General features: G+C 42.6%; 1 protein-coding gene across 1 annotated transcript in view; it reads right to left on the bottom strand.

The window, feature by feature from the left end:
• Nucleotides 1-9,981, bottom strand: part of COLEC12 (collectin subfamily member 12) — a 96,475-nt gene extending 86,494 nt beyond the window's left edge. The window contains exon 1 of the mRNA XM_069004569.1: nt 9,777-9,981. Within this exon, the coding sequence (XP_068860670.1) occupies nt 9,777-9,783 (7 nt within the window). The 5' untranslated portion in view covers nt 9,784-9,981. The remainder of the gene's footprint in view (nt 1-9,776) is intronic.
• Nucleotides 9,982-12,699: the final 2,718 nt, after the last annotated feature.

The following is a 12,699-nucleotide window of genomic DNA, read 5'->3' as shown; positions in this document are numbered from 1 at the left end:
TGTTCCTTAGGCAAAACAAACACATCCTGATTTTGAAAGCAGAAAGAAGCCTTTAAAAACAACCAACCAACCAACCAAACCCTCACAATTGTCCTGAATGCTATCTGAAGACAAGGCCCCCCAACTAAACAAGACAAATACCAATAAACCATAAACAGTCAACAACCAACTTCTCATCCCAACAGTGAGCTACTTAGGAAAAATCTTCCCCTCTTGCACAAAAGATAAAATGCTGCACAAAATAAGGTAACAGCACCAGAGCCCTTAGCTTCCTGCCCTCTCCTGCTATCAGGCTGCAACACAATCGCCTCCTTTGTTTCTCAGGAGTGTAACCTGGTTTATCCCATCCGTATCTGATGTATACAGCCAGGCCACCTTTAAATCCTGCAGCTTCATCCCACACCATATCTCCAAGACCTTCCTCCCAGGCTGACAGCCCCTTCCATAGTTGTCTTGTTTTTCACACTTAGACCAACAGCATTGGCTTTTACAACTTTAATCACATTTGTGTTTCTTTGGCCTTTTCTGTATTTGCAACATATATTTATATAAATACATTTTGCATATTTCGATACACACATGTACTTTTAAATATATATATATATGCTTTTCAATATTTGTGATGCTGCATGGTATTCATGCCAGGGATGGCTTTTTTCCTTAAGCTTTGAATACTTTATTCATTAGTTATTCAATATAATTATATTATATATCATTCTATATACTAATTATTCTTTATTCAAGAATTATTCATTCACCTCCTAATTTTGAAGAGCACTCATAGTATTTGAAACAAAGAAGTGGAAATGGGCAAGGACAGCTATATCAAGTGGTGACCCATCTTCCCGCTCACAAAAATCTCAAACATCACATTAAATGTTTTTCAGTCTCTGTGAGCTGATCTTGCAAGGGGCAGTCAATGTAATTTTAAGGAAAGTCTATGAAAATTATTTAACAGGCAAAGCTCAGTGTTCTTTCAGTCACAACTGCAACTTTGCTGAAATCATGTGCAAATACAATATTTTACAATATTAACTGTAATGTAAGAAGTTTAAGGAAAATAAAGATGGAAGAAATTAATAAAGTAAGTTTAGACTAAATATTCAGAAATTACCAAATTCAGAAATTTCCAAATTCAGAAATTTGGAAAAACAGACTAAGATGGGTTGAAAGTCTGACCTCAAAAGAAGTCTGTGTTTGAAATATTAAAACTTAAGCCTATAAATTTAAGTCCTAAGGCAAAGCCCTGCACCCAGCCTGCTTGTCCCATGCCTGTTGGGCAGCATTGTCCTCACTGGAGGCAGCAGAAACTTGACCCTCAGCTCCCTGTTCCAGTGATGGAAATGTTAAACTTTTGTCACAAGTTCTACAAAAATCTCAAAGCTTCCTGATAGCTTCAAATCACGAAAATACAGGAGAACTTAAGTTTTCATTGAAAAAGTAACAGCTTTTCTAGTGAAAACCATGAAAATTTGATCTGTTATGAATTACAGAGGTTAAGAAAATATACACCAAGTAGGAAAGAAAATACTAAGAACACCTCCAGTACATTTTAATGGCTTATGCTTTTAAAAGCAGTATCAGAAATCGGTGTGAAAGAAATTCATGAGCTTTGAGCACCAGTGGCTGATCTTAGAAACAGAAATTCTGCATTTTCACATCAGTGGTGCCCATTCTTGAGTGGGGCTGCAAGTGGTGTAGGAAGGGCTTGTTTGACATTGTGAAAGCCTTAAGTTAGAAATATTTCTCTTTAGTTTAAATCCAGTCCTTCTCAGTTGCAAAGAGGACTGGAATGAATGCAGTATTTCTGTTACATACACATATATTAATATGTAGGCAAGGCTTATTTTCATGGGTGAAAATTATGGAGGGCAGACTCCTCCTTGAAGCAGACAATCAAGCAGAATTTGTTGTTATGTCCTGGTCACAAGAATTAACTCTTTAGTACTGGGAAGACCAGCCCTAACTTAGTTATAAGACGCTCAAGTGAGCTCTCAGCTGTGAACCAAAAGATAGAGAATCCAGAATAAGAAAGATGGAGAAACATAAAAAACTGGTCTCTTATTCCACTGACTTGTACAGAACTCTGGCAGCAGGAAGGTCCATAAAAAAGGTGAGCTTTGGGCAGAACAGAAACATGTGTGAGCAACCAATTGTATTTAACCATGTAGGGGAAGGGCCACTGGAGATCTCCTTTTTTATTGGGTTTACAAGAGTCTCTTTGGATGCTAGAACAGATTGTCATGGGGAGCTTACAGCAAACTGCTACAAATCACTGTCGGCAGCAGTAAGTCACATGTTTTAGGGAGTCAGAGCAAAGCAAGAGTTCTGGTCTAAAAAAAAAACCAAAAAAACCCCTTTGAGATATTTTGGCAATATCCATGCCCCGTTGAGTATCAATGCCAAATTCCACTTGCCCTCCAGTTATAAGCTATTACTGCAACACCTCTAATAAATACAGTTGTAGAGTTAAATAAGTTACAGTACAATGCTTCAAGGGAGTGGGAATTATAAAAAGGCAGTTCAGCTGGGGATTAACGCAGCGAACAGAGGGAATTCATTTAATCTAAAACAAATTAGACTCTCATTTGATTAATTTGCTAGAGGCAAAGCAAATCTGTGGAGCAGAACTGTTTAATTTCTTGTTCTTAAATCTTAAATAAATTAATCATGGATCACTTATGAGTCATTCTGAGGTCAAGTAAGAAAGCTGGCCTGGAGCCAAAATGGATGCTAAATCTGCCCCTGAGACAATACAGGCATAAAACCACGGCACCAGATCTTTGGTGCAAGGTGATTTTAGGGAAGTTGTTTCCATTTTAGCCCCTTCCTTTTGCAGGTGTCATTGTTGGCATATGAAAGGTGTTACAGAAAGTACACCACTAATGTACGTGTCCAGCTGTCTCCTTTTTAACAGTACACCCTGCTCAGCCATTTAAACCTAATTAACTAACGAAGCAAACAAGACCTCAGAACCATTAGAGATGCTGGGTCATATGGTGGCTGTAGACATGTGGTATCCAATAATTTCTCGAACACTTGTGTGCTGCAAACATGAATACAAAGTCCTTGTTTAAAGACTTTGTTCGAAGTCTTAAATAAAGAAAACACACCAATATTCTACATTGCATTTCAAAATCTGGGAAAATCTATTCCAGGAGAGAATGAGGCATCTGGGCTGAAAATTGTCATGCCAAGTTTCAGATTTTAGAAGTTGCTTTATAACCCCCTGAAAACTCGAATTACAGTACATTAGAACTTACCCCTAAGTACCAGGCTGGAAACTCAGACTGTAAGATTAATTTGTAGTAAAAATGCCATACAGTGTAAGAATTTCATCTAAAATGAATCTCTCTCTCAAAGGGCTTTAATGGTTAGAGCCTTACCTTTCCTACTGACTTAATGGGAACTGTAGAGCTATATCCCAGTGCAACTCTACAAAAATCATTCTAATATTATCAAGGAGACATTTTTACTTGTACCATTTGGAAAGAAGCTGTGCCCATTAGATGAAAATCACAATATTCCTCTCTTTAACCCATGAGTCAGCATGGATGAAGAACTCTGCTCAGAACTGTGTAACAAGTGCATCTCCTTCATGAGAGACTGCTTGCAGTGTCAAAAAGCTGCCTCTGCCCACTCTCTCCATCTCAGCACTTTCACTGAAAGGCAAAACTCATCCACTAGTGAGGTTTCTGTAATATTAACAACTGTTCAGACAGATGAGAACAGCGACACCAATATCTTTCTCATATCACATTTCAAAAGCTTTTTGAGCTGCCACCAGATTTATATGCATTTCTGCTCACTACTAACTGGGTCTACATTCAAACTGCTGACCTAGAGGTGAAATGGAGCCAGCAGAAGCACAGCAAGCAGCTGTGGCCTTCAGATGTTGATGACTTCATCAGTCTAATTAGTTTCCACTGGTTTTCATATTTTTTTTTCTGGACAGTCTCCTGCTTGTGCTAATGGGCTGCTCATTCCCCTTTCTCTTCACAGATGCTTTATTTCACTTGTCCTCTTACTCTGCCTTTCTGCACTACTTTTTCCTTATAGGCCCTTTTCATAGTCAAGTCTTGCTCTCTGCCTCTATTTTGATGAGCCCTCCCTTATAAAATCCCACCCCACGCTTAAAGCACTTCCTGACGGACAGGATCCCAAGCTGACATGTCAAACTAACACTCACTGTTGTTTGCTGAGTGTGTTGTGTCCATATTAGCCACCCCTTCCTTTGTCTGGCTTGTCAAGCAGCAAACTCCTTTGGACAGAGATTACACGGAATCTGCACTTGTAGAGTACCTGGTCTTTAAGGCAGCCATGGCAGAGGTTCAGCTGAGGCTGTCCTGGAAGAGAGCCCACCTCCCTGCATCCCAAAGCATCCTTTGTGATGTCTGAGCTTGGATTCTGGCAACAAAACAGGCTTTTCCTCAGCTCTGTCCTATCCCAGACTGCTGATTTGGGAAATTTATCTGCTTAACTTAGTGACTCAAAGAGGCAATGTCCTAGATCAGAGATCCTCCCTTGGTACTATCCTACGACTTGGCTGGTGTCTCTCATCACCTAACACATGCATAAAACAAACAAAACAATAATCATGACAAATGGGTGCATTTTAGTATCTTGGTCTTCATCTATTCCCCCACTGCTATGCCCAAAAAATGTGAGCATTTACATTAAGAACACACAAAAAAAGACAGAAGAGTGTGAAGTTTAGAGGTATAACAACAATCACTCTAGTTTTATTCTTTAGGCACAAGATGAAGACATAGGGGGTTTTGAATAGGGGTTAAATAGGGAGTTTTGAACGCAACTTGTTAGCCCATAAGTGCCACACAGCATCATTACTGTACCAGGGTCAAGAGCAGCTGCATGGTGTGGAGGATCAATCTTAGAAGTTAAAAGTTTAAATCATATTGTATTTCAAAATAATGATTTAAGAGCAAACAGATCTGTTCTCATTAGTGCACTGAAAAATCGTGCCTCCCTGTCCGTATGTCAGAGGAGGCAATCAACAGCAGTATTAAAATGGCATACACATTCCTAACAGCACATGCCTCTATTACCTCCCATAATTCATTCACTTTGTTCCCCAGTGATGGCCCAGTCTGCACCTCAAATTTATGCACCAAAAGGGATTGCAGTTTTAGGGGGAAGTGGTCAAACTCCAAAGACAATTCATCTGAGGTTGCTCCCTCCCTCGCACTCACATTATGAGGAGGATCAGGTTCACTTTCCATGCCTTGTAAAAAGCATCTTTATTTTGCTTTCAAAGGGGGAGGGCGGGAAGGAGAGATTCTCTGTTCTGACACACAGAACCTCAGGATAAGGAACGTTTTGTGAAGCTGAAGATAACTGGGCATGCATCCTTTGCAGTACTGAGCTGCTTTCATCCTTGACATTTCTCCCAGCTCTCTTTATTTTACTCTGTTTTATCTCTGCAAGGTCTGATCAGCTCTATCTCTCTGCAAGATTACCTTTCTCTCCTTATCCTAGCAGGCAGAAGTGTCTGAACCTCTGGGCACAACGGTCTTTCAGTGATCTAAGTAAACTGTTTAATAGTTGCAACAAAAAAGGGCTCTGTTCAGCCCTCAGCTGTAGCAAAATCAGTCTAAAATGAATCTACGTTATCCAAAGTAGGAGAAGAAAGAGCCACAGGAGATTTTAAACAACTCCCTTCCTCACAGGGATAGGCTTGCCCGTGCTATTCTTATGTCCTATTCAGTCCTAGGTGGCTGGAAAAGTAGAATTGAACCAATGATGAACAATTACAAGTTCTTACTGAAAATGGTCCTGTCATAAATGGCTTATATGCTAATTCTGCTCAATATCCTTTGCAGTTGTATAGTAATATTTCTATCTGTGCAGTAACAGGTTTCTCTTGTAATTCAATAGCTCTGTTTTCCTCTATATTGTTAATAAGAATATCCTTTGACACATGCTTGCATCTTTCTCATCCATATATTTAAAATCCTCTGTGCTACCAACTAATTCAGGACACACACAGACTGTAAAGTAGCATTGCTCAGGATTTGTTCTGTGTTTTATCACACATTTATTATAACTGCTCATGCCTTTGAACTTCTGCTTTAGGGTCCTGTGACATGTCCAACACACACCACTCAGACCTCCTGCATATGTTTCATGTTTATGTTACTATTCATATAAGCTCTATCTGGACTAAGGAAAGGTTACTGGATCGCTCCACTTTGAATCCTTAATTTTCAGATGCTTTCTGACTTCTGCAAAATGCTCTGGACTGGAATTTTTTGAAATTCTTGGTTTGAAGTGTCTAACCAAGAAAGACCTATTTGCAGATGACTGTTCATTTGATTTTGTGCACACAAAGGAGAGAGAGACTTTCCTCCAGTGTTACAAAATTATAACTTTTATTCCTTTATTCTTTAAAATTAGTAGTGGCGTCAAAACAAAGAGAAATACAAAACCTGTCAAGAAGGTAAACATCATATAAATAGACTATTTCAGACTTTTCAAAGTAGTCAAGAAAGAACAACTGAACTTGCATGCACAGTCAGCTTTTGTAAATGTAGGCATTACTTGCAAATTCCATCCAGGCTCTAAGTCCCACAGAAGAGACAATTTTATCAATACAGGCTGATATGTTAATTAATTGTCTGATAAAGTGTTCACTGTGTAAGGCAAACTTGGGATAAACCGAACTGGCATATCCTGTGAGAGCTCAGTGTACTCTTATCTACTGCGAGCTGAGCATGGAGCACACTGAGCTGCCTTTGAGGTAAAGGGGTGGTGCTGAGAAAGGCAGGCACTCAGGCCAGGCTGCTCCTGAGGCACTGTGGGCTTCACTGGTTCCAGTGGAACACAACCAAGGACAAACCTGCTTCTCCCCATGCATTTGTTTTTAGCATATGAGAGGAACGGCACAAGACAGAATATTTGGTCACATTCCAGGCTCTTGAGCATATCCCAGTACTCACAGGATCCTAGATGATTTGTCCTCCAGCACCATGGCTATACAAGTGGTACACAGCAAGGTGCTTGTAATGGCAGAGAGGGAGGAGGAGGCGGGGGAGGAGGTGGAAAGAGGAGTGGTGGAAAGAAACAGCTAAGCTACTTTGAGCATCATAATTAAGAGCTTCTCTGTCATCCTGATGCAACACTCCCAAAATGACCACCCTGACTTTGTCATTGCCTGAGTTTGGGCATTAGTATTAAATGGTTATCCAAATAATATCCATATTTCAGGGAAAATACTTATCACCATGACAGTAGTGATTACAGATAGAGTTTAAATTAGTAATTACAAAATATATTGCAGATATATGGGAAGAAGTTCTCAGTCTTAACGATGCTTGTCCCTGTCTTAAATTAGGGCCAATGTTTTTGAACATGTGGTGGTGGAAGCTGTTTTCATTTGTTTCCCAGGCAACAAGTACTCCTTCACACCCCAAAAAATAACTACAACTTAGAAGTATCATTTGATAAAGATAAATCTGACCCTAAAGCAGTCAGATCCCCATATAAGTCACATGAATTATTACTAAAAATAATCACAAAGTTTGTGAGCTCAGTGTTGTTTGCTGGAAATAAAACTGCCAGCATATTGAACATAAACTTCAATTTGTTTTACTGATTTAAAACATAACACATTACAAATACCAGCAATGGGAAATATAATTTATTCCTTACAGATATTTAGTGATGTAATTATTTAGATATTCCTCCATTCTCCAGAGAGAGTAGATACAGAGACAGCTGCAATCAACAGATCTTTTTGTTTTTATTGAGAAAAATGTGTAACTTTACCAAGTTCTACAGTCCTACAATTATCACTACCATCAAGTTTAAAGAGAAAATATGAAAAGCCAAGTCCATACCCAGAAAAGGAAATCACCGAGTCAAAATTTGGTTTGGCTCTCCAACTTCCCTAACACTGGCAAAGGCACTTGATGTGATGATTTGTTTGAAGCTTTTCTTTTGCTATTAGCACAGTCATTCAAGTGTTCTTCTTTGCATGTTTTATTACTGATTTCTGTAACTCTCTGGGGGAAAGAAATAAAGCTGGCTGTGATCACTCTTAGGGAAACCAAATGGTAAGGACTAGCACTCCCTTTTGATTGAGTGTGGGGCACCAGCAAGTGCTCCCAGGAGCAGGAATTACATCTTCCCTTTGAATGCCACTTCTCTGCTTTGCAAAGAGCAGTGGAGGCAGAATGGAAGGAGACACAGGCTGCATTATGTGTTATTCCCATCCTTGGTCCTTTGCATCCCAGCTCTCCCCAAAACCCCAAAGAATGGAGTGCAAGGCTTTCAGCGATAACAGGCACAGGTTTGTACTACTGGATCCCCATTGTTTTGGTTTGTTCCTGCCCTTACACTTATGCTGATAATGACAAGCTGATGACAAAATTTTTGGCATGAGCCACCTTGAGCTCATCAAATAAAGAGCATTGTAAATACATTATTTTTAATATGTTGCATGGCCCTGGAGAGACACCATGCCACAGTGTCAGAAGTAACTTAAATAGTGTATGTGGGCTTGCAAAATAAATGCCCCCCAAAAGTTTTTCCTCCCTTCAGGCAGCTACTCTGGCAAGTGAATAAATAATCACATCATTTGGTGTCCTAGACTCTGGAAACTCAGTGTAACTATCATGATGTTTACTGGCCTCCTGGCATCTGGAAAAAAACTCTGCAATCCAAGAACAGGCACACTGGTGCCCAAAAGCAGTTTTCATATATGTACGTCTTTTCCTTAAGCTTATTTTTGCCTCTGAAGAAAAACTGGATTCAACTCTCACAAAAGTCCCAACTAACTCCTGAACTTTCCATAATGTCCTTTGATGTTTTCATTGTAAGTATTCCCCAGTGTGTAAAGCCTCTGCCTTTTGCTGTAAGGCTATCAATTTTCATAAACAGAAGGCTTTCTTGCACCCCACCCCCCCATACATCTTTACTAGGTTACAGTGTAGCAATTTGGCAATCTGCTTCTTTATTTCGTTTTAAAGTATGTAATACCTCTCAGTCACAGCTATGTAGGATGGGGTCAAGTGTTTCACTCATTTAAAACAAAAAGAGAAGGAAGGGAGGAAAAAAAAAAACAAAAAGGAAAAGAAACGTAGTTTCAGTTTGAACAGATGCAAAGCAAAGACCAAAAATTTTCCAGTCGGTGGATGTAGAGGAGAAATACGCCAAATACATTTCACAAGCCAGTTAAGCCTCTACTGGCACCTAATCACTGCCAGATGTTTAGAAGCAACACCAAGAACATCGCAAAACGCTGGCAAAAAATAAACAAATAAACCAGGGAGAAACGCAAGTCTTCTCGGAGCACCGGCGAGGGAGAAGATAAAAGTTGGGTGTCGAGAGAAACCGTGCTGGGGAGAGCACACACGCCGGGACACACTCACACACTCAGACAGGGACAGCCCGCTCCCGGACCGGGGCTGACCGACGCACGCCGAGCCAGACCCCGCAGACCGGGGTCGCGGTGAGACCCCCGCTCTGCCTCTCCCGGCACCGGCTGCCCGTGCCCGGCCCGCAGCCGGCGTGCCCTGCCCGCCACCTGCCCGCACGATGTCCTGCCAGCACCTTGCCGGCTACGGCTCACCCCGCGGGCACAGACCGCCCTGCCCGCACTGTCCCCTTGCTGAAGCCTGTCCACACGCGGGCACGCTGCCCGCCGCCTGCCCGCTGCCCGCACACCGTTCCCGCACTGCCCATGCCGCCCTGCCCTGCCCGGTGCCCGCGGCACACGTGTGCGGGCGGCGGAGCGGGCGCCCCGCTCCCGTCCGTACCTTTCATCTTGGCGCCGGGGCGGGTCACATAGGACGGACGGGGCGCGGCGGGGCTGCCGCCGGGAGCGGCGGGCGGCGGAGCGCTCCCTGCCTACTGCCGGGCCATGCCCCCGCCGCGGGCCCTGCTGCGCAGCCCCGGCCGCTGCCGCTCGCCCTCGCTCCTCGGCCGCCGGCGGCACCCAGCTCTCGCCGCCAGCCCCGCGGAGCCCGACCCGGCCCCGCGGAGCCGCGGCTCGGCCCCGCCTCCCTCCCTCCGCCCCGGGGAAGGGGCCGCGGCCGGGGCCGGACGGCGGGGGCGGGCTCGGGGTCCCGCCGGCGGAGGGGGCTGGGGGCGTCGCACCCCGTCCCGCCGCGCCCCGCGGGACCGCGGGGTTCCCGGGATGCGGGGTCGTGGGCAGCTGGGGTTGTCCGTGGGGAGCAGCCCGGGACGGGACATACAGGGCATCCCTCAGTGACCGGGGGAGCTCGAGTGGGACGTGGTGTTCCCAGGAGGAGAACGGTCCCGTCCCTGCACTCCCCACGTCCATGGCAGGCAGCCGGGGGTTTCCTCGTGAGTGTGACCTCTCCAGCTCCCCACACCAGCGTGCCTCACACGCGACACGTCGACCGAGGGATCCTGGAGCGGGGGTGAATAGCTGCCGGCTGGGAGGAGGTTGCAGCATGTACGAAATTCACCCTGGCGCTGAACGAAGGGCCACGACTAGTCCTGTTGGATTCAGGGGGACTGCGTGCACTACAGGCACTGGAGAGTGTGTGTAAATATTTGTGGGATTAGGGATATACAGGCCAGTCATCTTTTATTTTTCTAGTTCTGCATGTTGCCAGGAATAAGGCATCATTTACAGGCTCCTCCTTTCATGAAAGGCATGGTTTGATTTTCTGCAAAGCTACCAATTTTTAGGCAATTAAAGACAGTGGTGAATGTTTATGATCCAGCTTTGAGTATTAACATCAGTGCTGATGAGGCAGGGCAGGTGCAATGTGCACCAGTTCGTTCTGGGGATGAACAAAATAGTGGAGGCACCAGAGAGTCCTTCCTGATGCAGTGAGAAGATGCACGTGATTTTGCCTTTGCAGTTAGAGGCATCACAGCCTGTTGAATGCAGAGATGCCCAAAGTAATTATTATACTACATGGTCTTTTCAGAGGGTCTATAGCTGCAATAGGGACCGTAGTGTACCAGAAAGGTCAGGGTCACAGCATTAATTTAACACCAAGACAAAAAGCATTGGAAACCTATCAAGTATGATCTCATATCAGCAAGGAATGGAGGCTCAAATCCACTGAAAGTAGTCATTCTAGAGCAAAAAAGAAAGATTCAGAAATCTGAATTCCTTCAGTTGGTCTTATTACTTGCATTGACATCAGCTTGAGCATGCTTTGCTGATTTGGAGGCAGTACCTTTAGTTTGGGATTGATGAAAATATTGGAATACCAGCTGCAGTAGGCATTTGCTGCTTTAAAGCAGGGCTCAGATATCAAAGAGACTTGACTTAGCTTTTAGTTTACACTCTAGCAGCTGACTGCAATATTATGAGTAAAACACTTAAATCTGAATTCAGTCATCCGGTAATTATGGGTGCCCTGTAGTGTTGTGTTGGATTAGGACCACAGTGTTTATGAGACAGGCTCATGCTTAGTTGGTGGTGTAAGTCTCCTAAATTAATTTACATTTTTTCTTTTGAAGAATCAATAAAATTCAGTTTTCAAAACTAAAAGCTATCAAGACTCCGATCCAAAGCCCATGAGTATGTTTCCAAAAAGAAATCTTTCCATCACTTCTCATGGACTGGACAAAAGCAAAAATGAAGCCCCAGTTCTCCGTAGGAGGATACTTCTGTTTGAAAACACAATGCAGAAGGAATGCTGTAAAAAAAGATGAGGAGAAAAGAATATTACTTTAAACTTTTGTCATCAGGGGATGTGCAAGGAGCAGGACTGTGCAGGAATTTAGAAAATTACTCAAAAGAAGTAAATGGAAATGCTTTTCTAGTTTTTCGTACAGTAACCTTAGTGAACTGAAGGGTAGCAACCAAAATTGCAGAGACTGATGAGTGAATTGCTGCATCTGCAGAAAATATGTTCCTTACTAATTGAAAGAAAATGATTGGTATTTTGAATTCAAATAGAGATTATGATTGATTCAGTAGGCCTGGGATCTACCTTCATTCTTGTGGCTTGAAAATATTTATTAATTTGTGAGCACAGTGGGATGCTTCATATTTCTAGAGTAAGCTTCTATATAGGCTTTTAATCACGGGAGTTGTATTCCACACTGGATTTCTTACACGTATGTTAGGAATGTGTAAGAAAGTATATGTAAAAATATGTTAATTTAAATGGCTGATGAGCTTCTGCTAATACTGCTATAAAAATCTAGTGTTAGTAAAGAAATGCAGGAAACTCATGAACTGTTTCATATGTCAAACCTTTCCTCTAAACCCAAGTATTTTATGTTTTAGTTTCTGAAGTGAGCATTCCTTTTTCCTTCCCACAGATCCATGTCTATCCACCAGAGGAAGGTGTAGGTATTAGACACCATCACCACCCTTAGCAATCCTGGGATTAATGAAGGGGAAGACAGATTGTTGATGGTTCATGGAGATGGGGTAATTGATCAAGCACACTTAACAAGTATCAGTGGATAATTGATATTATGGAATATGTAAATTACTGTATATGTTCAGCTGAATACATACATATTTAGGGTGCAGTACACTACATAACACAGGGTTGTATTGTGCTGGGAAACATAATATTGTGTTGCCCAGTCACAGGCCTTCACAAACTTAAACTTTTATACACTCTTTCATATTTTTCAAGTTTCATTTAAAGCTACGGTGAAATTTGCCAAATATAGTTATATTGCCTTTCTGGTGAAAACCACTGATCTTCTCAGAAAAAGTTTCAAGTATATTTTCAT

Source organism: Aphelocoma coerulescens, chromosome 2, assembly GCF_041296385.1.
Source record: "Aphelocoma coerulescens isolate FSJ_1873_10779 chromosome 2, UR_Acoe_1.0, whole genome shotgun sequence".
In the NCBI taxonomy this organism is placed as follows: domain Eukaryota; kingdom Metazoa; phylum Chordata; class Aves; order Passeriformes; family Corvidae; genus Aphelocoma; species Aphelocoma coerulescens.
This window is presented reverse-complemented; position numbering and strand designations above follow the sequence as displayed.